The 25,133-nt window shown below is 50.0% G+C and overlaps 1 protein-coding gene across 9 annotated transcripts in view; it reads right to left on the minus strand.

Annotated features, from left to right (window-relative positions):
• Positions 1-25,133, minus strand: part of ACSL6 (acyl-CoA synthetase long chain family member 6) — a 57,829-nt gene that overhangs the window by 13,747 nt on the left and 18,949 nt on the right. For 5 of the 9 annotated variants that reach the window (XM_024741663.1, XM_024741667.1, XM_024741660.1 and 2 more), the window contains 15 exons: positions 22,389-22,503; positions 21,637-21,701; positions 21,298-21,399; positions 20,699-20,798; positions 19,934-20,112; positions 18,894-18,926; positions 17,513-17,564; positions 9,867-9,940; positions 8,209-8,286; positions 6,625-6,759; positions 6,090-6,224; positions 4,701-4,796; positions 3,468-3,540; positions 1,523-1,611; positions 678-794 (listed from right to left, as the gene is read on the minus strand). In XM_024741663.1, the coding sequence (XP_024597431.1) occupies positions 678-794; positions 1,523-1,611; positions 3,468-3,540; positions 4,701-4,796; positions 6,090-6,224; positions 6,625-6,759; positions 8,209-8,286; positions 9,867-9,940; positions 17,513-17,564; positions 18,894-18,926; positions 19,934-20,112; positions 20,699-20,798; positions 21,298-21,399; positions 21,637-21,701; positions 22,389-22,503 (1,443 nt within the window). Of the gene's footprint in view, positions 1-673; positions 795-1,522; positions 1,612-3,467; positions 3,541-4,700; positions 4,797-6,089; positions 6,225-6,624; positions 6,760-8,073; positions 8,152-8,208; positions 8,287-9,866; positions 9,941-17,512; positions 17,565-18,893; positions 18,927-19,933; positions 20,113-20,698; positions 20,799-21,297; positions 21,400-21,636; positions 21,702-22,388; positions 22,504-25,133 lie in introns of all 9 variants that reach the window. The other 4 variants (XM_024741661.1, XM_024741662.1, XM_024741668.1 and 1 more) reach the window with 4 other exon arrangements.

The raw sequence follows: 25,133 nt of genomic DNA on the forward strand, positions 1-25,133 counted from the left end.
TTTACAGGTATAATCTCATTTGTTCCTTACAACAATGACCACAGAGGTAAGCAATGATATCACCTCCATTTTACAAATGACAGAATGAGGCACCATTACTGGTTTGGGCTAAAAGTTGGGGGCCACCGCTAAAGAATGCCATGTAGCCTTACTTTCTTATTCTATAACTGAGTCAATACAGAGCCCCAGAGAGGGATGAAGCTTTGCTCAAGGTCACGAGAGCAGCTGCTAGCAGAGACAAAGGAACGCCAGCATCCTCCTGCCCAGCTCCAAGCTCGTCACACTGCTCAGTGCCACCTGTCAGCTGGCGGCCAGTGTCCATGGGCTCCCAGGCCCTGCCTTCGTCAGATCTCCCAGAGTTACAAGCCCCATGCTCCTTGTACTTCACCCATCGGATTCCAGAACACTGTCAGATCTCTTCCTGGAAACCTCTTAAGGGTAGGGGGTAGGCCTCAAACTCCAGTTCTACGCTCCCAGAAGATCCCTGTCACCTTCATCAGGAGGATGCAGGAGGAGGCTCTGGGGGCGAGGTAAGGAAGAACCTCCCATTTCCCAGAGGTATTCTGGAATGATTACTTGTCAGGGTGGATATAAAGACTCCTGCCTTGGAGTGAATCAGATTATACACACCCCCACCACCAACATGTGTGGAGGCCCATGGTTCCAAACATACATACTGGCAGCCACTTCCCAATGTCTCCAGTGTGAAGCCAGCCGTCGTCGTCCAGGGCCTCCTTTGTCCTCTCCGGATCTTTCAAGTAACCTTTGAACACATTTGGTCCTCTCACACATATCTGTAGGGACAAATGCCCGGTTTCTCTCAGCCCACAGCATAAGGAATCCTGATATGAGGCTGTCACGAGGCATGTGTAGAAAAATGTACACTATCCCTCAGGAAATCCACTGTGGAAACTACAGTGATGGAAACAGAGGACAGGAATAGCCGCCAGCATTCTCACCTGTCTCCTGCCTTCTCTCAAGCAGTGTCCTCTCCAACTACCTCTCTGCCGTCCCTTCTTCCTCAGGAACACTGCGGCTTTCAGTATGCGCTGCTTTGTGACACTGGATGGGGTCTCATCAGATACTGAAAGCTGGCTGATTCTACCAGAGGTGCTTGAGCCCCCTGCTTCATGACCAGGCACTCAGCTTTCCTATCTACTCCCATGGAATGAACAAGCACAGGCCAGCTCTATCTACCCCATCTGGCCTATTTTCAAATGGTCATGTTTCTGCCTGCACAGATACACAGCAACAAGCCGTGCCAGTTAAGAAAAAAATGGATTTTTAAAACAGTCTGCGAATCCCAAATCTTGTTTTGGACCAGCCCAGTCCCAGCCTTGAGGGTTGGTTACTTCATAAACAGGAGATAAAATGCTCAATTCAGTTGAGTCAAATTAATCAATAATATGAAATGACTTTACACATAGGGTGAAAGGAAAACAATTTCATTTCCATTTTTTTTTCTTTTCCTCGCTACATGTAGAGCATCCACAAACATGAATGGCTAAACGTTCAAGTTTACCTCTCCTTCTCCTTTGCTGGTCCAATAGTTCAGTTCCTTGACATCCACGAGCTTGATATGATTGCAGGGCAGAGGTGCTCCTACGTGTCCTAGAACACCAGAACAATGTGCATTTGTCAGTGTTCAGATCAATTTCGGCACTGAAGATGCTCCACGCCATGTGAAACCCCTCAAGTGGTCAAAGTGGGGAATCGTGGATGGAAAGCAATACACCTCTAGATGGGCGTTTGTCACAAGCAAGCATTGATGATAAAACAAAGTTCTGGAGAAAAGAGAGGCCAACCTCTGCTGGGCCTTTGTTTTACATCTGATTCTTAAACAGCCGGCCAGGCTTACATGGCCCAGAGCCAACCTGTACAGGGTCTCTGGGGAGGCTCATACCCACACCAACCAAATAGTCAGGATTTTTTTATATTAAAACACTTTCCCCATCATCAGATCATATGTTTTGGTTTGGGGATCATAAAATATAGTCATTATTGCTTTTTCTTCCAGTCACCAGACTGTTGAAATGAAAAACAAGGATGAGGCAACTCGCCACCCCACCCCCTCAAATAAGACTGCAAATTTTCTTGGTCTTATATACTCCAACCACAAAACTACATCTAAGTCATTTTCTAGTAATTGTGGTTGTTACACAATTCACTGGCAAGGCGGAGGATTTTTAAGCAGATGCTGGCCAAGGTCCTGAAATAAAGTGAGCCACACAAACAAAAAGCAGGCTGTGACACTTTCGTTTCTCTTTTAAATGAGAGACCGCCAAATCTTTTATAATATTGTACAAAGATACCGATCCTCTCATACTCAATAACCTTTGCAAGTTTTTATGGTAAGGATGCATAAAAAAGGTAAAACCTCAAAAGCCTCACATAGGAAAATGCAGGACATCATAAGAGGGAAGAAAGTGTCCAAAGGAAGGGTATACATGTAAATGATCAGTAAATATGATCGCAGTAACAAGAACAAAGTTAATGAGCCAGGACCTCAGAAGATGGTCCGTGTAGTAAAGGTGCCAGTGGTAGGGAGATCAAAAATTTCACATACAAGATAGGCTTTATTCAGCTAGAGTTTAAGGAGATAAAACTTCTGTACCTGACTTTGCCAAATGTAATTTCAATTTAGAATCCACCTATCATGTTTCTGCTGACTGCCTCAAGGTGCTCTGAAAATAGTATTACACTACTAAGCATATTTCTTTTTCTGTGCACATCATCCCAAATTTTCTAGTTTGTAGTTGAGCAAACTTAAGCGTGAAGCGTGGCTCCAGGCTCACAGAGGAAGTTGGTATCCTGAAGAATTCTTTTGCTGAATATTTTTCAGATGATTGTATTTGGTCCAAGTTTAGTGACAGCCAATACATGGACTACCTACTGCTTCCTCCTTGCCCTGAAAGATAGGTCCCTTCAGAATGAGGGTGTGGATAGTAGCTGCTCCTTTCTGAGGTTGCCACTGCCTTTTAGATGTTGCTATCACAGGAGACCATAGTTCCAAAGAGCCTCTGAAATGGCTCTTCAAGAAACAGCGCACTGGCTGCTATAAACTTGCCTCTCCTTCCTAAATCATATCCAATTCACAGCCTGCTTCCTTCATTCTGAAATGACTGTAAGCAAGACTGTGTGATATTTAGAAACTAGAAAATCCAATATATTGATATCATAGGCATTTTTCTACCTGGAGCTGTATTTTGTGATCTATTACTTTTTTTTTTTAACATAACTTCTATTTATTTATAAAAGAAATAGGAAAATACAAAATATAGTAGGAAATACAAAAATATGTAACAAAAAGAAACAGATCCATAATGCCACAACACAGACAAAACTACCATCATTGTTTTTCTTCTGTTTCTTCTGCTGTTTCCTATGTGCCCATGTAAATATACTTTCCATGAGGAAGTTTAGAGCCTGCTGTTCTAACTCATTCCCACATCTCCAGCCAATCCTACCTGATGTCCAGTCCCCGGGTGTAGTGAAGGTACATCCAGCTGTGCACTCAGTTTGGCCATAACCTTCATAAACCTTCAAGCAAAACACAGAAACCATACTGTAGGTGCCCACCTGCCTGCAGATAGCTGGCTGCCCTTTTCAGCCAGCTAACCTCTCACGGAGCATCTGGCTGCTCCATGCTGGGGACGGTGGGAGGGGAGGTGCTCTGGAAGTAGGTACCTTCAGGAGAAACTGAACACAGACAACAGGCGTAGCTACTCTGCTTGGAAGAAATGCTATTTTTAACCATAGACACTTAGTAGATAAGGTTATATGGTTTGGGATAAAGACTTCTAACCTATTTTCAACGACTGACTCTATTTCTAATTTGAATAATATGTATTAAAGACAAACATTTTAAAATCCAATAAAGGTTTTGTCTCTGTAAGATATTCCCCTTCAGAGCCCCATGTGCTCGCATGAATAGACCATGTGGGAGAGCTGCCTTTAGGAGCGGTCAGCTCATGTTGGTTGGTGTAGAACAGGAAGTCAGCGTAAGAAGCCCATGGCTTCTTTTTACCTTCCTTTTTTTTTTTTTTTGGCGGCTTGCAGGATCTTAGTTCCCCAGGACAGGGATTGAGCCCATGGCAGTGAAAGCACTGAGTCCTAACAACTGGACCGCCAGGGAATTCCCAAGAAGCCCACGGCTTCTAAAGGATAAAATTTTAAGCATGCACATTTATGAAGTAGATGTGCCTACTTTACTTAAAACCCACCAGTCACAACTATGTTACTATAGTCTGCATAAGTAGGAACCTGACAAACATTAATTGAATGGATAAATAAAGGAATGAATTTTTTTAGCAATGACAAAACCTACTGAATCAAATAAAAACACACAAATGAACTTTTATCCCCCTCCCTCGTGCTCCTTCTCTGGGCTGGGAAATAGCCTGCAGGCTGGAGAATGCAGAGATGCTGGTACAGGTGTGGGACAGGTTCTCCAGCACACTGATGATCCATATACAGTTTTCTCCCAGAGTGGACACACATCTGGGCTTTCCACAATGTCACAAGGTATTCTTGGCTTTCAGTGACCCTGGGCTTTTTACATCTTCAGAGAAGGGAGCTTTTATTCCACAAACATCTTGCCCCTAGAATATTTCTCTGTACAGTAGAGGGTATAATGGGTTTCCTGCCCTGTCCTAACACTCACCCCACTGCCCCCAGGGAAGGCCACATAAAGGAAATACCTGGCACCCCAGAGCCGCCCGGAGGAATCCCAGGACCGTTGGTGACGCGGGGGCTGCTCCAGTAACAATCATCCGCACGCACCCACCAAGACTGGCCTGTGGGAAGAGAGAAGAACCTGCCAGAGTCTGTGCTGTGGCAAGTGGAGTGTAGCGCACCTGGGCCTCACCTAACATCAACGTTCAGCAGCTGTACCCTACCTGGACCCTAGGATTGGGATCAGAGAGGCCGCCTGAGGCTGTACAACACATGAGCTGAGGAAGCCCCCTTCTTCCAAAGGAATCAGCCCAATCAGCTTTGCAATCCAACCCACAATATGGCGAACTCTTTTATGTATTTTGAGATAAGGGCCATTAATCTGTGTGGCATTCTATAATTTTGGTTCTCCCTTTCTTAAAATACACAGCTGTTCCCTCACTCTCCCATCATTTGCAAGCATCCAATACAATTACTGAGGACAATTTCTTCCCACTTCCACCTTAATGGCATGGCCTTTTTTCATTTCTAAATCAATGCCATGAGCTATTTACTATGCACTGCAGAGGTCAAAGAATTTTTTAAACACTTTGTTTCTGTAAGTTGAGCCAAAAGATTTTTTTTTTTTTTTGCGGTATGCAGGCCTCTCACTGTTGTGGCCTCTCCTGTTGCGGAGCACAGGCTCCGGATGCGCAGGCTCAGCGGCCATGGCTCACGGGCCTAGCCGCTCCGCGGCATGTGGGATCTTCCCGGACCGGGGCACGACCCCGTGTCCCCTGCATCGGCAGGCGGACTCTCAACCACTGTGCCACCAGGGAAGCCCCGAGCCAAAAGATTTTAAATATTAATTTTCATAGCTAAAAATAGAGTAGTAAGGAAAAATGAGTACTGGTACACATTAACTACAAGTTCTTTGAGTAATGCACAGCTTTAAAACTTTAGTGAGGAGACAGGAATGAGTAATTCATAAACAGCTTGGTTTAGGAGAGGCTGAAGAGATGGGAAACACGGAGGGAAAGGAAGATTCTTGGTCATCTGGCTAGAACCTTGTGCTACTGGAAAGCCACCGTGGCCAAGGTTACAGGGAGGGGCAAGAGAATCTTCGAGCCCCAAGAGCTGCTTGCTTGGTGAATCTGACTACCCAAGGGCAAAGCTGCCCTACTGCCTATAGAGGTCAAGGAACTTACTTTCCAGGAGTCCTCCTTGCTGGTTGCCTTTGGCAAATATAACACATCTCCAATGAACAAAAATGGGTCCTTTAAAATTTCAGTGGTAGCTTAAGCTTTGATTTCATTAGCAAAAAGTTACTGTTTTATAAGATTACACACCATTGGGATGAACTTCTCTAATTCTTCTGTAAGGTCACCCATTGGACACTTGGGTGCCACTCTATCATCACTTGTTCATTTTCTTACCTGAATCTTATGAAAGAAGAGTTCATCCCAGATACTATCATTCCTGATGATTCCACTCTGGACCTCAGCCTGTTTACGCTTTGCTGCAAATTCCAGGAGCCAGCGCTTTAATGATGTGTCTGCCTGGCTGAAGATCTGAGGAACAGAAGTTGGAAACAGCTGTAAAGACTGCAGGTCCCACCTCTAGATACACCCCCAGGAAGAAGGCCTAGATTGGCCAGCAGAGAAGCCACACTCTATTTCTGCCCCTGCAGGAGGTCACTGAATGTGTGACATCCAGCTAAAGGTTAACGCTACCAAGGCCCAGGCACGTTGTTGGGAAAGAAGCCCTCCTCCCAAAATCTCCCAACCAGGGTTTTGGAGAATAGGAAGAAAACAGGAGAAGGAGGGGTGACAGTCAGAGAATACAAGAGAAGAGGCAATTTCCAGGACTTGGGGCTGGTGGTGTAGAAAGCCTGCCTGGGGCTCCAGCCTCTGTCCAAACAAGCAGATATGCAGCTGCTCAGCCTGGCCAGAGACTCCCCGCAGAGCTCACCTTGTCGTACATGCGGTTCAGTAGTCGTGGGACCACAGGGAAGATGGTGGGACACAGAGCCTTCATGTCATCTGAGAGGAGGCGGATGTCTCCCTGGAAGAAGCCGACGCGCCCTCCGTGGCAGTAGACGACAGACTGGAAGAAGTGGACAGGAAGGGAGGAGTCCCTCAGGGCGGTCACTCCTGGCTGTAATCCAGAGCTGTCCAAAGCTCTGCCCCACATGGAGGGTGCCGGTGACACCCCTCACCCAGCTCTGGCTGCTGCCTTGGGACACTGAAGGAAGCCATTAGAGGTGACACCCCCCACACACACACACCCCTCCCCACCAAGTCCCACTCAGACATGGAGAGAAGAAGCAGGAGACAGGGTGGAATCCTGAGCCTTTGGGAGATGCCAGAGCAGCCAGTCTCACTGGTGCCTGCCCCTTCAAGCTTACTCCCAAAGCCTGGACAGGGGCCTCCCTGAGGACTCAGTCTCTGAGCTGTACAACACCCTATCAGTGTGTCCGCTCCAGGTCTCAGAGCGCCTGTGGTCTTCCCCAGGGATACCTCGGCAACTCTGGAAGGGTATGCAGTGCCCACAAGTACTGGAGGTGCTGCTAATGTTGGTGGTGGGAGGCCAGGCAGAGCCTGGCTGGTTGCTAATGGGACTAAGAGTATGCCAGGGGCTCCTTTCTGTCATGCTCAGAGCTATTCTATACGGGAAACAGAATTTCTAATCTCTGTTTTACAGATGAGGAATGCAAAGGTCACAGAGGTAAAGAAAGGGATTTGCCTAGAGTCCCAAAACTAGTTCACGGTAATTGCTGGCATGTGAATCCAGGTCTGGAAAGCTTGATAGCACGCCCCAGTGTACCAGACCTCCCCCAAGGCAAAACGGGAGAGGCTTAGGAGATAGTTTATGCACAGGCTGGTCCCTTAAGTGACACACATGGATAATTCTTTGTCCCCACAACCTCAGGAGGACTCCTCCATTCTCTCTGTGTCCCCACAAGGCCTGTCCCAGGTCCAACCATAACACCAGTCCCATCCACAGCCTGAGGGGCCATGATAGTTTGACTCCCCTTTCAACTTCACTGTCTTGTTTCCTTTTTTAGGAGTTTAGTGAGTGATGAAAGTTACAGAATATAGGTGTTTGGGCCATAAATGGAGCCATACTGTACAGAGCTTGAATGGTAAAGCACTTCTGCAGAGCTGCAATGCTCTCTGAGCAGCTGGGGCCTTTCTCAGCCAAGGTGTGTCCACAGTAAGACAAGCAGGCCTGGGTCCTCCCTGGAGCAGTGCTCACAGGAGGGACAGATCAGGGGGTCCAAGGTCCTCTGACCCCTGTGGCACCTTCCGAGGACAGGCCAGTTTAGTTCTACTTCAAGCTGCCAGTGACAAGTGTGACACCCTGCTAGGGTTCTGGGTTCTGGGCTCAGACTGTGCCTCCCTGAAGCCAGGGCCTTACCTGCACCATTCGCTCAAACATGTGTGCTAAAGGCAAATAGGAAATATGCACATCCGCACAAGTGGGAGCCCACTGACTCTGTAAGAAAACAGAAGGAGCCCAGGCAAGGCCCGGTCAGTCAGGCGGGCGTCTTACCTGGATGACTCTCTCAAACATGTGAGCCAGAGGCAGGAAGGAGATGAGCACATCGTCCTGTCTCGGAAAGATCACTTTCTGCAGGTGCCGGGCATGGGAGACAGAAAGGAAAGAAACACTGACAGGAAGACGACAAGAGAGTCATAAAACAATAAAGAGAAAATGACCTGGAGGGGCAAACATGAAGAGGGGAAGGGCAGTGGGGAAGGGGGGACAGAGAGAGAGGTGAGATGACAGCGAGAGAAAAGTGAGAGAGAGAGGAGAGAGAGGAAGATGGGAGGCGCAGAAAGAAAAGAGAGAGAGAGACAGAGAGACAGGGCAGTGTAGGAAGCGGAGTGTTAGGTAGAAGCGCCAGTGGATCTAGGTTATCTGCAGAAGCAAAGAGCCAACTGAAGCACACATAAACCAGCAGAGTCGAGCTCCGCAGGGAAGTCTCCTCTGGGAGGGCCTGCACCTCGTTCAGTCTTCACGCCAGACCTGCATGCCTCTCCCTCCCCACAGCTGCAGGATCTGCCTCAGGCCCCACTTCACCAGCTTTCCTGGGCCACCCGGACAGCGATTCAGAGGGTCTCAGCCTGTTGGCACTTTCTGGTCCTCCTTCGAGAGAAAGGGGCCAAGAGAACCCTAGGTCTATGCCTACTGGGGCTGGGGTACGTGCCCCGGACAGAGGTGTGGTGGGTGGAACCAGGCCTCATAAGCTACAGCCTGGGAACATGGCCTTAAAGCGGATGGCCAAGAGGGACCCCACTCTCCAGGATGGGTCTGACCTCAGGGACAGGGGCTGCCCTGGCCAGGGGGCCCCATTCAGGGATGAGCTCTCCTTGGCTGAGTTCCCTGCCCTCCGCCCTTTTACAGAGGTCTTCAGTCTCCTGGGCTGCCTTTTGGACGAGTTTGGACAAGCCCAGGGAACCTTGCTCATGGCTCCTGGTCTGGGCTCAGCTACCAACAGTGTCTCACAGTTTTCCACCAAAATATATAGCAAATGGGCATATGCTCCATAATGCCATCTGGCATAAATGTGGATAGCGATTTTCTCCACAGTAGAGAAAAAGCTTAATTTATATAGGAAAAGGTACATTCCTTTCTCCTTTAGGAAAGTGTAGGACATTCAGATACTCACCACTTGTGGAAAAAGGTCCTTCTTTCTTAGCCGCTTAAAAGGTGCTAACATGTTTTTGCCAGGCCAAGTTATCAAGATTTTTTGATTTTAGATTTACCTATTTTTAAGTACAGCTTTATAAATTAGCAGTTGCCATTGTTTCTCAGACTCTAGTAGTCCTTAAACACAAAATGACTGAATTAAACCCTGACCTACTTGGAAAAACAAGTTATTAACGATTACTTTTAAATAAAGGTATACGTAAAACCATCAGGTATCTTAATATTTGAAGTTAAAAATGAAAAATAGGTTTCCACGTTTTTCTTTCTGGGATCTGAGCACTCTCAGAAATCAACTGAATATTTACCAGGTATGGATCATTTCAGTGTTTGGGGTTAAAAGTATCTGTGAAAGTGAGGTTGCTCTAATGAGAACAGAAACTCCTGCCTGTGAAAGGCAGCCCAGATTGTATCAGGGAAAAAAAAGAAAACCCAAAAAACCTCTGAGGCTTGAGGGTGTCCTTGAGAGACACCTGCATTGATGAGTCTACTTTATTCACCTCTGTCACTTTCAGAAAGCCTGAGAAATCAGCCACCACGTTCCCATGGGTGAGCATCGCACCTTTTGGGTTCCCTGAAAGGAGAGAGCAAGAAGGAGAATTAGTGGGAAGCTCAAGGGCCACTCCTTGAGAACAGCACCGGAGTCACCAGTCCCAGACACCCAGAGCTGTCCACACAAACCTCTGGCCTTCGTCCACAGCCGCCTTCAGAGTCCCCAGGCAGATGAATGCTGTGTCAGGGACCTTCATTCTGTAGATACTTGAAGCCCATCTTGAGGCTCCCAGGTGCTTGAGACCAGAAGGCAGGTGACACAGCTTGGAGTCACCTCAAGCACCTCAAGGAGTGCCTCAGGACTGATGGGTTGGCCTGCACCTTCCCTTCTGCCTTCCTCAAGGAGCACAGGCTCTTGGCCTCCAGTCTCCTTATACATATACCCAGTAAACTATGCCACTCTCTGGGCCTGAGCAGTTCTAGTGTCCAGAATCCAGCAGTCAATTGTGCTGGCAGAGGACTTCCTTGCTGCATCCAGCACCTGGAAAGGCCCCAGCTCAGGCCAGGCCGGAGGTCCAGACTGCTGGGGCAGCCCTCCTGCCTGCTCACTGGCAGAGATGGGACATGGATATTCTTGCTTTGTCTTGACACGACCTTTCACTGCTGCTCATGAGGAAGCCCTGGGCTGCTAGGATGGCTCAGAGGACAGAGACCAGGTGGGGACAGAAGGCACAGCAGGCTGTGGAGGGAGGCTGTTGGCCACCATTTCATGTCAACGTGGATACAACACTGCCACTGCTGCTGGACAGACCTGAGCAGGCTCAAATCCTGGCCTTGCCCCTCCTTGGCAGTGTAACACTGGCAAGTCATTTTTCCTCTCTCAGTTTCCTAACCTATAAAATAGGGACAATGACACCCACCTCATAGGGCTCTATAAGGTCTAAGGACACAGCCATGTACAAAAGACATTAAATTAGAAGTTTCCACTGAGGCAGAAGATACAACAGCTGTGAAACTCCAAAAGTGAGGGGCTAGACCATGTGCAGAATTTACCCAAGAAATATCAAATAAACCAAAATGTTAACTTTGCAACCCTCACCCAGAAAGAGGTTAAAAAAAGGGCTGAGTTGAGGTTGAAAGAGTATTATAGTAAATGCCACTGAATTTTTCACTTTAAAATGGTTAATTTTATGCTATGTGAATTTCACCTCCATAAGAAAGGGGTGGGGGTTGGGGAGAGAGAATATGAATGAATGAGGAAGAATTTGTGAGAAGGATTTCTTTGGCGAGAGAACTATGCTGAGTGCTATAGCCCATCAAAAGGGGAGAAATGAGGGGTCCTCTCTCTCATCTCCAATCTGAAACCCAAGCTAACTCAGCCGCTAATGAGATTGCTTCAAAAGCCCAATCATGTTCCCTACAGCTTGGGCTGGGGGGTCCCAAAAAGAAAGGTGAAGAAGGCCGTGGCTGCAAAAAAACCAGTAAATCCCAGAAACTGGATATGGAGTCTGCAGAAGGAACAATAGTGGTGGTGGGAATGGTGTGTTAAAAAGGAATCTTGAAGGAAACAATAGCAAAGATCAATAAAACAAAATGCTGGTTCTTTGAGAAGATAAACTAAATTGATAAACCATTAGCCAGACTCAGCAAGAAAAAAAGGGAGAAGACTCAAGTCATAGAATTAGAAATGAAAAAGGAGAAGTAACAACTGACACTACAAAAATACAAAGGATCAGGAGAGATTACTACGAGCAACTCTATGCCAGTAAAATGGACAACCTGGAAGAAATGGGCAAATTCTTAGAAAAGCACAACCTTCCAAGACTGAAGCAGGAAAACTAGAAAATATAAACAGACCAATCACAAGCACGGAAACTGAAACTGTGATTAAAAGTCTTCCAACAAAAAAAAAGCCCAGGACCAGATGGCCTCATAAGCAAATCCTATCAAACATTTAGAGAAGAGCTAACACCCATCCTTCTTAAACTCTTCCAAAATATAGCAGAGGGAGGAACACTCCCAAACTCATTCTACGAGGCCACCATCACCCTGATACCAAAACCAGACAAAGATGTCACAAAGGGGGGCTTCCCTGGTGGCACAGTGGTTAAGAATCCGCCTGCTAATGCAGGGGACACGGGTTCAAGTTCTGGTCCGGGAAGATCCCACATGCCGCGGAGAACCTAAGCCCATGCGCCACAACTACTGAAGCCTGGGCACCTAGATCCTGTGCCTCACAGCAAGAGAAGCCACCACAATGAGAAGCCCGTGCACTGCAGTGAAGAGTAGCCCCCACTTGCCGCAACTAGAAAAAGCCTGCACACAGCAACAAAGACCCAAAATCTCCAAAATTTACAAGCACTCCACGCAGCTCAATATCAAAAAAACAAACAACCCAATCCAAAAATGGGCAGAAGACCTAAACAGACATTTCTCCAAAGAAGATATACAGAATGCCAACAAACATATGAAACAGTGCTCAACATCATTAATCATTAGAGAAATGCAAATCAAAACTACAATGAGATATCATCTCACACCAGTCAGAATGGCCATCATCAAAAACTCTAGAAAAGATATCATCTCACACCAGTCAGAATGGCCATCATCAAGAAACCTACAAACAATAAATGCTAGAGAGGGTGTGGAGAAAAGGGAACCCTCTTGCACTGTTGGTGGGAACGTAAATTGATACAGCTACTATGGAGAACAGTATGGAGGTTCCTTAAAAAACTAAAAATAGCACTACCATATGACCCATCAATCCCACTCCTGGGCATAAACCCTGAGCAAACCATAATTCAAAAAGAGTCATGTACCACAATGTTCACTGAAGCACTATTTACAGTAACCAGGACATGGAAGCAACCTAAGTGTCCATCGACAGATGAATGGATAAAGAAGATGTGGCACATATACACAATGGAATATTACTCAGCCTTAAAAAGAAATGAAATTGAGCTATTTGTAATGAGATGGATAGACCTAGAGTCTGAGGTCATGAAGAACCTAGCGGCAGCACAGGAAAAAAGACACAGACCTACTAGAGAATGGACTTGAGGATATGGGGAGGGGGAAGGGTAAGCTGGGACAAAGTGAGAGAGTGGCATGGACATATATACACTACCCAATGTAAAACCAATAGCTAGTGGGAAGCAGCTGTATAGCACAGGGAGATCAGCTCGGTGCTTTGTGACCACCTAGAGGGGTGGGATAGGGAGGGTGGGAGAGAGGGAGATGCAAGAGGGAAGAGCTATGGGAACATATGTGTATGTATAACTGATTTACTTTGTTATAAAAAAAAAAGAAATCATACAATATTTTGTGCCTTTTTTCTTTCGCTCAACATTAAGGTATATAATTTTCTATTTGCAGATATACCATTCTATTGCTGAAGGGTCATTTGAGTTGTTTCCAGACTTTGACTTTTCAAATCGTGTTGCTGGGAACATTATGGAGCATGCCTTTTGGTGACACAGCCAAGCTTCTTAAAAGAATTGTCAGGCTTCCCTGGTGGCGCAGTGGTTGAGAGTCCACCAGCCGATGCAGGGGACGCGGGTTCGTGCCCCGGTCTGGGAAGATCCCACGTGCCGCGGAGCGGCTGGGCCCGTGGGCCATGGCCGCTAAGCCTGCGCGTCCAGAGCCCGTGCTCTGCAACGGGAGAGGCCACAACAGTGAGAGGACCGCGTACCGCCAAAAGAAAAAGAATTGTCCACACTTGCTGAGTTGACATCCTTACCTCCCATCCACTCCTCAGTCCACCATAATCAGTTTCTGCTTCCAACCTCCCCTGTCTCAGGAGCACCAGCAGGTGTTTTTGTGGCAGCATCCTATGGGTACAGCTTAGCCATCGACAATGCTGACAGGTTCTATTCTCCTCTAGCCTCTCTGGCTGCTCCTGCTCAGCCTTTATTTGGAACTCCTACCCCCATCATTCCTCTCCTGTCAGGATTCCCAGGCCCTGCAACCAGACCTCTCTTTTCCTCAGTCGACTCTCCCTCAAAGAAACATTTTCTTTCTTGCTGCTGGTCCTCTGCACATGCTGTTCCCTTTGCTGAGAATGCCCTTCCTCCTCTTCTCTTCCAGCTGCCAATCCTTCAAGACTCTGCTTAGATTTGAAATCTTTTCTGTCCTGCTGTCCTGACCTCTTGGTGGCCTAGCACTCCATGTACCCTGGGATGCAGACCCTCGAGGCAGTGAACTGCCTCATGACATGAGCTGTGTGCTCATGATGGCAGGGTCATGTCTTGTCCGTCCCTGTGTCCTCAGCCTCCAACACTAGGTCTGATGCATAGTGGATGCTCAATAAATGAGCTGAATGAATGAATCTACATAAATTAGAAAAAGAATGCTAAAAACCCATAGACTAAGAATGATATGTTTTAAAAGACCACTGTAGGGACTTCCCTGGTGGTCCAGTGGTAAAGAATCTGCCTTACAATGCAGGGGACGTGGGTTCAATCCCACATGCCGCAGGGCAACTAAGCCCACGTGCCCTGGAGCCTGTGCGCCACAACTAGAGAAGAGAAAACCCGCATGCCACAACTAAAGAGGAGACTGCGCACCACAACGAAAGATCCCGCATGCCTCAGTGAAGATCCCGCATGCCTCAACTAAGACCCAATGCAGCCAAAAATATATAAAATAAATAAATAATAAATAAATAAATAATAAAATAAAAGACCACTGTATTTTCTTCTCTAGGAAGGGAGGGTAGCACATGAACACATAAAGATACATCTGAACTATCATTCATGGGGCCCAGGTCCCCAGACTGGGCTACGTTATACCCACAAATTATCTTTTATTTGGAGAGGGCAGCTTGATTTCAGTCCAGCTGATGGTTATTCTGAAACGAACAACCAACCACACACCCACCCATTAGCCATCCCTGAGTACAGACAAACCCCAAGCTCTCACCTCCTCCAGGGCCTTCTTGCCCTAACTAGTGGCTCCAAAGCACTGGCCCATTCTGGGAATTTCCACAGATGTTTCCATCACACATCAAGAGAAAAATCTTCCCAGAATGATCCCACCAGAATCATGATTCAAATGTCAGATTCAGATCATATTTTCCATCTTTCCTCATTGAAAGAATGATGTGGCTCTTGATGAAGCTGAGGCCAGGACACTTATGGAAGGGAAGCTGTATCCACAGCTGTGATGTGCTGGACAAGAGGATGGCCACCAGAGGCACAGCACAGGCTTAAGCTAATGCCAAGGAAATCCACACGTGCAGCCAAGCAGGGTAACGTCAGGTAAGAGGCCTGCTCACTCCCCCAGCTCTGCCCTGGCACCAGCCACACTGCTGGAGTGGGAGGTTTGGGCACCGAATCACAACCTGTTTTCTAGCCTCCATACATTCTGCTTCTACCACATAGAGCCTGGGCAGGATGGCTCAGCTTCCAATTGAGACTCCATGGGCTGAAAAAGCACTGGACATGAGGCCTGCCCTCTGCAGCTAGGCAACAACACATTTCTACATCATCAAGTTCTTTTCCAGATCCAGGGGCAGCAGCTGTGACTAACTGACTCAGAAGATGTGGCATCTATATACAATGGAATATTACTCAGCCATAAAAAGAAACGAAATTGAGTTATTTGGAGTGAGGTGGATGGACCTAGAGTCTGTCATACAGAGTGAAGTAAGTCAGAAAGAGATAGACAAATACCGTATGCTAACACATATATATGGAATCTAAAAAAAAAAAAGGTCATGAAGAACCTAGGGGTAAGATGGGAATAAAGGCACAGACCTACTAGAGAATGGACTTGAGGATATGGGGATGGGGAAGGGTAAGCTGTGCCAAAGTGAGAGAGTGCCATGGACATATATACACTATCAAACGTAAAACAGATAGCTAGTGGGAAGCAGCCGCATAGCACAGGGAGATCAGCTCAGTGCTTTGTGACCACCTAGAGGGGTGGGATAGGGAGGGTGGGAGGGAGGGAGACGCAGGAGGGAAGAGATATGGGAACAGATGTATAACTGATTCACTTTGTTATAAAGCAGAAACTAACACACCATTGTAAAGCAATTATACTCCAATAAAGATGTTAAAAAAAAAAAAGCCAGGGGGCACTCTTGAACAGCAAGGGTCCAAAGCTAAAGGCCGCAGTAGTGACCTGCCCCCAAACCCAGGGTGGAGGGACATGTCACCAAAATTTCACATTGTGAAACTCTTGACAAAAAGCAACAAAAACCTGAAGAGCATTTTTGAATTCTGGGCTGGCTCTGGATGTCAGCTCCTGGAAAGCAAAGGCTGTGTTATTTCTCTCCTGACAGGGTTTAGCAGTCAGGTGGAAATTCTCAGACCCACTTGAGTTAATGGCAAAAACCCACTCTGATTCAATAACATCATGTTTATTGTGATCTACCCACAAGGATTATCCTGCCTGGGGGGCTGGTCAAGGATCTGCCAACTGCCTTGGAGGCTCCATCTGTGGAAGGCGTGGGGAACTCCAGGTCACTGCCCATCAAGAGCTATCATCAAGGTAGGCCAGCCCTAGGTCTGGAAAACAGGCTGGAACCTTCTTGCCCCTTCAGGCCGAGGGCAAGTGACTTCCCGAGTCATCAGATGAGATGAAGAGGCAGCAGTGGGGAGAGCACTGGGCTGTGAAATGGGAGAACAGGGCACAAGGCCTCTGCCTCCAATTGCTGTTGGTGCCGCCTTGGATAGTCTCCACCCCACCTGCCTCACAGGTCGTGCTGAGGCCCCAGTGACACAGTGATAGGGTGAACGGGCCACTGCAGGCTGCAAAGTACTGTGCCTGTAGCCGTGGTCCTCAGGTGCGTTCTGCCTCCCCTAGGAAGCCTTCCTTGGCTGTTCACACTGACACTGATGCACGTGTTCCTCTGTCAGCACTGGGCATGGACTGCATCATTTTCTCTCCCTGACAGCCTTGCCCACGGCATACATCATCTGTGCAGATGATCTTGCCCCAGATCATCTGCACTGCCCTTTCACACACTTTCCCACCTCCAACTTGGCACCTTTAACCACCCAGGTAAGAAATGGGGACAGGGACTTCCCTGGTGGTCCAGCAGTTAAGACTCCATGCTCCAATGCATGGGGGCCCGGGTTCTAACCCTGGTCAGGGAACTAGATCCCTCAGGCTGCAACTGAAGATCCCGTGTGCCGCAACTAAGATCCGGCACAGCCAAATAAATAAATATTAAAAAAAGAAAGAAAGAAACTGGGGACAGTGGTGGCAGGGGGGCTCATGGCCCCCCAGCAAGTGGTGGAGGTAGGACTTAAAACCAGGCTCTCAGACACCAAATCCCACACTCCTTCCCCAGTCCCTGACACAAAGTCCAGGCAGGGGCAGGAAAGCAGAGGAGTGAGAGCCCCTCCTCAGAGTAATGACGTGCCCCAGCTGCCCAGCCCACCTCTGGCCCCAGCTCCAGGAAGTCTGTAGCACCCACCCCACCCCAGACACCCCCAGTCCACACCGTCCATTCACTTCCAGCCGCCCCATGTTGCCTCGCGTTGGCCACCGGGAGCAGCAGGAAGGACCCAGTGTCTGGAGCCAGGCACAGGACAAGGCCCAGCCCATCCCACAGAGGGTGCCAGAGACGTCTCAGTCACTCTGCCAAAGCTGCCAGGGAAAGGTGCAGGTGGCCCTGGCTGGTGGGCTAGGAGCCTCTGCTTACCTGTCGTGCCGCTTGTGAAACACACAATGGAGAGGTCACTGGGTTTCGGGGGCTGCAGAGGTGAGAAGAGGAGTGTGTTACAGAGACCCAGTGTGCCCAGCCTGGGCTCCTCCACCAGCCAGCCCCTCTGAGCACACCCCCGTGTGTGCACTGTGTGAGGGTGCAGGCATGTGTCAGCACATGTGCATGGCCCTGCATGCTGTCATTGGAAAGGTGAGCAGGCAAGTCCCCAGGAAAGAGGAAGAAAAACCAAGGAAACCTAACCGGACATGGACGTCGATCTGTCCCACCAACCTCACACCTGCTCCTGCTGCCTCGCCTACTTGAGGCTTAGCTGAATTCTAATGGGATTGGGTTGCAGTGGCCATACCTAGGCCTCTATCAAAGATCTCACCGTTCTAGGGAATGTGACCCACTTCCTCCTTCCTTCCCACTTTCTCCCAAGTGTCTGGGTTTAGGCTTGGGAACGGAAAATGTAACCCAAGAACTGAGCTGCCCACTCTGTCACTAAGATTGCTCTGCATCAGGCCCTTGCCCTGGCACTGTGCACATAGTCCTGGGGTCACCAGGAGGAGCCCACCATGACCACTTGCATGTAGAGGAGGTGACATGAGTTGAGACTGAAGGACAAGCAAGATCTCTCCAGATGAAGTGACGGTGGGCATTCTGGGAGAGGAACCAGCCTGGGCACTGTCAGAGGCACAAGAGACAGCATGCTGTGGGGCCAGAGAGCAGCTCTCTAAGGCTGGGGCACAGTGTGTAGAGGTGGGGACATACCAGGGGCTACTCATGGTGAAGGGCCCTGGGAAGCAGGGATTGACCTGCTGAGGCCTGTGTGTGAGAAAGCTCACAGGCTGGTGAGAGCGGGAAGAGCTGAGCTGCAGAGGGAGCTGGAGGCAAGAGGCCTGGTTAGAAAGCTCACAGCCCCTACAAGACCCTCCCAGGGGCTGTGACCCTCCCTGGTGACTCGAGTCCAGGGAGGATCACTCGGGGCCGACACCCAGAAAAGTTCAGAGAGCAAAGATGAACAAAGACAGCAGATGCTACAAGGGGTCCACTTCCGAGTCTGTTGCTGCTCCTGTCCATCCCATCCTCGGGAGAGACTGCTACATCGAAAGGGAAAACATAAGCCCTCCCAAAGAAAAAGTTACTGGAGACCCAAGGGTGTCCAGGATTGGCTGCCCTTTTATCTCCCTCCCAATGTCTGACTCCCGTTCCAGGTCGTCCTGGGTGCCCCAAGGGGACATTTCCTGAGTTGCTTATTAACACAGAGCTGCTACTCTGGCCCCTCTACCGAGCCTTGTGCACAGCGAGGGAGTCTGTGAGGACGTGCCCTGGACACTATAGTGCTCAGTCAAAACCTGCTGGCAGATGAGCTTACCACAGGAACGTGGTGATTCCGCTGGCCACAGTCCTGGAAGAGGAAAACACTGTTTTTAAATGCTCGAGAGTTCTAATCAATCAAAATAAACTCAGCACAGTATGCCCTGTTCCCGCAGCAAGCCCAGAGTCCCAGACTCCCTGCCCAGAGGCACCGCCTCAGCGGTCTCTCCTCAGATACCCATCCAGGCCTTGGCCACGCATGCATCCCAGACAGCGGCCTGGGGCCCAGGAAGAGGCTAAGCACTGTGCACATGCACAAGGGGGAGACAGCCTGAGGGGCCCACGGTACGTCTAGACGCATGCTCAAGACACAGTGGCTAGGTGGCCCGGGCTTGCAACTAAGTGGTCAGGGCTGGAGGGGCAGATGGGGGCTGCCAGCTTAGGTGTGGCCCCTAAAGCCATGGAGGGGCACAGGCCCTCCATGGCTTTGTGGGTACATTTAAGAGCAGACAGGGAGACAGGAGGAGAAATGGAGGGCCCACAGGCCTAGATCCAGGAGGGCACAGTGGGGGTCAGCTGCTACTGAGCAAAAGGCCTGAGGCCCCAGAGGATGTCCTGGGTCACTCCAGCAGGCCATAAGCTGCCACCAGCCTAATGTCTCTGCGGAGGCCATGCAAAGGAAAATTGGTTCTGCTGGCTGCTGGGGGTCTGGGACACAACTGCAAGAACCTCTCCAAGACTTCTGGACCTCAAGTTTACTACAGTCCTCAGGCTCAGACAGGCTGGCTGTTAGCTGGAAATGAGGAGGCTCCGGAGGCTGTGGGGGTAGCTCTGGGGCAGGCTGGCACCACCATCTACCTGTTGGTGCCTGTGTCACTAACTGTGCCAAATAACTGAGCCCATCTCAAAGAGGATGCCTGTGGGTGCCAACCCCACTACCCACCACCAGCCCTTGTGAAGCCTGCCCTGTTTGAACCCTGACACACCCTGATGGCCCAAGACATCCATCCTAGGGCATAAGACGGGCAGATAACTGGCAGCTCTGGCTCAGTGGCCAACCAGCTGTGGCCAGAAAACAGCCCAGAAGCAGACCCTCACCTCCACAGCCTGCATGGACTTAATGACCACCCCGCAGTCTTGCCCTCTGTCTTTCAAAGCTTCCTCAAATGGTTCCATGAGGATGATCAGCTTGAGCCCTGGTGTCTCCTTCCTCTCCACGTGCTCCAGCAGAACCATGGCTTTCTGAGGTTTATCCACGATCACAGTGCTGATGTCGGCTGCAGGGACCACCAAGGAGAGTCAGGCTGTGCGGGCACAGGCTGTGACCGTGGGCAGCACAGGCCAGGCAGTGGAACCATGGGCTGTGTGTGCCACATGATAAGCTTGTGTGTAAATAAATAAATACGACAGGCCATGTGGGACATGTATTGTGTCCAGAGGAAAGTGCACAGAGCCTGGATGGAGCCAAGGGCAGAAGACTAGGGAGTCTCCCGGGGTAGATTCCAAGCATTCCTTTTCTTCAGGCTCAGCCCCCATCGTCCCTGGTCTGTTTGAGATATTTACCACCCCACAGCATCTTCCTCAAGCTGAAGTGAACTCAGAGGGTTGGCAGCCCTACGTGGAGGCTGGTACAGAGTCTCCTTCTTGGCAGCCCTACCCTGTGGAAGGAGCCTTTGGGTGAAGTCCAACTGGGGACAGCTGGACTCAGGAAGCCAACTCAAGGGCCAAAGTGGAAGCCCCCAGCATTCTCTGAGAGCAGAAGCAAAGTACTTACTAGTGTCAAACAATCAGCATAAGCTGAAAAGGGCTGGGAGGAGGAGGTGGGGCTGGCTGCCAGGGGCAGGAGTGGGCAGCTGGGCTCACCTGTATCGATGATGTAGCGGACTGCCCCTGGGCCCAGGGTGTCATAGAGCGGGACCACCACCATAGAGTATGTGTAGCAGGCAAGTTCTGTGATGATCCACTGTGGAGACACACAGGTTGGGGGAAAGGGGGAGCACAGAACAGACAGCAGGGCTGCACTGCCCTCAGGCCTTAGGCACGGGGCTCCCTGATTGGGGTCCTGTGCCGAGCGCTCCGCACAAGGCAAGGGATCCATAAAGCTGAACCGTTGAGCCTGCTCCCCCACGGTCTTCTAGACTTGCTTGCCCCAGGGAATTACAGGACTCAAAATAACCCCAGGCCCACCTCCGGGGTTTGCATGGTCTTCTTCCCCAGATCCTTCTTCCCCCATGGCTCAGGGAGCCACTGTTTGGACAGCTAGGTAGGGTGTAGATGGAACTTGGCTGGAATGTCCAGCCCTGATGAGGGACAGAGCCAAGGGAGTGGGGGATGGCATGGACCAACGATCTCCAGTTTTCCTCTTGTCCCAGGCCCTACAGACAGCGGGAGCAGAGCTGTTCTACGGTACCCAAGCTTGTGTTCCACTGATGCTTCTAAAACCAGTTAAGGCAGGTGCTCACCTCTGGTCGATTTTGTGCAAAAATGCCGATAAACTGATCTGTACATGGTTTACAATTGTGCTGGAGAAGTCCAGACCCTAGAAATTCAGCCCTGTCGGCCACCTGCACACAAACATGGGGCAGTGATGGGAAAGCAAGGACTCTTCAGCAGGGAAGGGAGATCCCCAGGTGGGATTTCTAAGGTCTGAGGGAGCTCCCCGACTCCCTACTCAGTGATGCTGGAAGTCCTGAGAGGATGCTGCCTGGAGTTTGGCAGACAGTCCAGGCAAGGAAAAAAATGACTCTCTGAGAGCCTCCAGGGATGGGTGGACAGGGTGGGGCCTGTCTTCTATTCATCACCTCCTGGTAGGACAGCCACTGATAAGGCTTCTTGGGATTCCTGAAGCCAAGACAGGGTCCATTCCCTACATAGAGATAAGCAGGCCTTGTGCCAGGGAGGAGGGCAGGGTGTGGGAGCCACTGAACCTGCCCATCAGACACCTGGATCAATATCCCATCCTGGGAGGCGCATGGGCCAAATGAACTGCTCCCCAGCTGTCTGTCTAACGTGCTGAAGTCCAAGAAGGCCTAAAGTGCACAAGCATGGCATCTCCCCAGGGAGATCAGGAAGGCCCAGGAATGGGAACTGACACAGCGCTAGTTCCCACAATGACCTGTGTGATGCAGCCCCAATAAGACATGGAGACCTGGGGGCCACTGGCCAGAGGTGGCAGTTTGCCTCTCTGTGACAACTCCCTTCACCCCACGCCATGGGTCACCCAGACATCTCAGAGGCTCAGGTTCAGAACCATGCCAGCCAGTAGCCTGCGAGTTCAAGGCTCACGAGGGGCTGCAAATAGGAGATATAGAATATGAGCAAAGAGACAGCTTAAGGTCAGCAGTTCTCAGGGCTGTAATAAAGCTGAGGTCAGCCCTTTGGCCTCATAATGCAGCTACTTGTCTGGGTGGCAGGAGGGCCAAGAATGGCTTCTCTCCTCTGAACCTGGGCGTGACTCGCCTGCCATACCCCTGGAACCATGCTTGCTCACCCACACCCTTGCACCTGCTCAACCCCTGCCACAGCCCTTCCACACCCCCATGGCCCCTCTCACCTGAGATGCTAAGTCCACGGCGGAACACCTCGTACATGGTCCTGGCATCGTCATAGTAGTGGGTGAGCAGTTGAGGGCCATCCCCTATCACGGATCGCCGGGCCCCACCACTGTCCTATGAGCCAAGCACAGGCCAGAGAAGCTGGCTGATGCAGGCAGGCAGGGGTATCAGGAGAGGGCACCAGCATGCACCAGGCTGTACATGGCTTGGATACACACCTGGGCCACATAGTTGGAGTTGGGACACACTCTGTGTGCACTCACACACGTGGCCTACACGCACCTGGGCTGTACACACACAAACTCCACACACATTCATGTACACATGGCTTGTACACACTGGACCTGTATGCATCCACACTCAAATACAGGAGGCTCATGCCCAGGGGCCCAGTACACTGGTCTCCCACACACATACACACACACCAGGCAGTATACACTAAATGCCCAGAATCTTCAGTTACTGTTCATACACACCTGTGGTTCACTCATACAGCAGAGTGGGGAGTGCTGGCTAGAGTCAGGCTGCCCCTTGCATCAGGACCAACCTGCAAAGGTGTTGCTGCTATGCACGTAGGTTAAGAATCACTTGGGAGCTGTCTTTAGCTAAGAAGGCTGCCATCCATCATTCACATAACAGTGTGATGAGTTGGAGGACTGGATGGGAAAAGAGGCCTAGAAGGCGGTGGAGGGAATGGCGTAGTAGATGCCCGGGCCCTCAGTGGTATGGATCCAGAGTGGGACTGTAGCAAACACCATCTGTGCTGGGGGGCGGGGGAAAGGAGCTGGGCTTCTCCTGCCTCTTTCCCTTCCACATGCCACCCCTCCTCAGGCTCCCCAAACCCAGAACTCTCCAGTATCACGGCTCCACCTCTTCTCTGAGCACTATTTGGGCTGCACTGGGCTGGCCCACGGTCCGCTACCCTCTTGGAACATCAGGTCTGAGGAAAAATGTGACAGCCACAGAGCCAACAGCCAAACTCAAAACCACAGGCAGCACTCAGCTGTTCTGCAGTGGAAAGTTCTGTTTGGCCAGTGCTTCCTGAGCACCAGGCCCATGCAGGACCTCTGTGGGAATCTGGGGACAGATACAGTCAGACCTGGTTAGCACTCACAGAAATGAGACAGCAAGAGACTGTGCCAGTGACAGAAGGGGCTCAGTGGGCAGGTATGTCAGAGAGTGGCTGCTGAGCTGGGTTTTGAAGGATACAAAGAGGGGGCTTCCCTGATGGCGCAGTGGTTAAGAATCCGCCTGCCAATGCAGGGGACACGGGTTTGAGCCCTGGTCCGGGAAGATCCCACATGCTGCAGAGCAACTAAGCCCATGCGCCACAACTACAGAGCCTGCACTCTAGAGCCCGCGAGCCACAATTACTGAGCCCATGTGCCACAACTACTGAAGCCCGCGTGCCTAGAGCCTGTGCTCTGCAACAAGAGGAGCCACCACAATGAGAAGTCCTCGCACTGCAACAAAGAGTAGCCCCCGCTCGCCACAACTAGAGAAAGCCCATGCGCAGCAACAAAGACCCAACGCAGCCAAAATAAACTAATTAATTAAATAAAGAAATAGAAAAAAATTTTTTTAAAAACAAAAGGATTTACTGGGAAGAACGAGGAACAAGGAATGGCGGTTTCACCAGAGGGAACAGGGAGTGCAAACACATGGGGCAGGAGGCACCTGGGAGACTAGGCAATTCATGCCACTCCAAGTGGTAAATGGAGGAGGCCAGAGAGGCTGCAGATCAAGGTGAGGAGTCTGAGCTTTAGGTTGAGGGCAACAGGGAGCAGGCAAGGATTTTAAGCCAGGGTGAGTGACATGATATGAATTGTTTCCTACCGTGTAGCACACAGAGTAAATGCTACCAGGCCCTCTATGATCTGGGCCCCTCTTACCTCTCTCATCTCATTTCCTACCACTCTCCTTTCCTCCTTCACTATAGTCACTCCAGATTCCTACACTCCTGGGGGATGAAGCAAAGGAGGGCTCCATCCTCCCCAGGAAGGGAGACCTTAGCTGTGTCCATGCCCTGTCCTCCCAGCCAGACCTGTGAGGCGACTCACTCTGTGGTGCTCAACCTGACCCCATCCAGACCACTGTCACCTCCAGCCCAGAAGCCCCAGTTGCCTCCTCATGCCTGCCCCTGCCAAAGCCACAGCAAAAACTGGCCCTGTCTCTCCTACTACTGACAGCCTCAAATAAATCCAGGCTGTCCATCTCCAAGGGTCCCTGCCCAGTTAATGGGGCTTTGTCCTTGCTGGCCTCTCCAGATGAGTTGTAACTGTAAGCTTACCAAAAATAATTCATCTTAGTGCTTTCTCTGCATCATCTCACCAAATCCTTACCATAACTTTAGGAAGCAGATACTCTTTTTATTGCCCACTTGACACATGAGGAAACTGAGGCTCAGAGAGTTAAGAAACAGCCGAGGACCATCAGGCTAGTAAGAGGCACGGCCAGCCTGCAAACCCACGGCTGCTGGTAACCACAGGCTACTGATGCATCCGCAGCCCCTCTCCACCTCCCAGCCACACCACATGAATCGCCATTTCCCAAAGGCACCAGGTGTGTTATCACACACTCTCACCTCTGCACACATCATTCCCTCTGCTGGAAAAATGCCCTAAAGATCCCAGCCCTATCTCGACCTGAGCCCTCTCCCACCAGGCCAAACTCTGTCATGCTTTTGATCGGTACCTGCACGACATACCATCGAGAGCAAAAGCAAGGTGCTGCACAGTGTATGC

This window comes from Neophocaena asiaeorientalis, unplaced genomic scaffold (assembly GCF_003031525.2).
Source record: "Neophocaena asiaeorientalis asiaeorientalis breed wild unplaced genomic scaffold, Neophocaena_asiaeorientalis_V1.1 scaffold773, whole genome shotgun sequence".
Taxonomy (NCBI): Eukaryota; Metazoa; Chordata; class Mammalia; order Artiodactyla; family Phocoenidae; genus Neophocaena; species Neophocaena asiaeorientalis.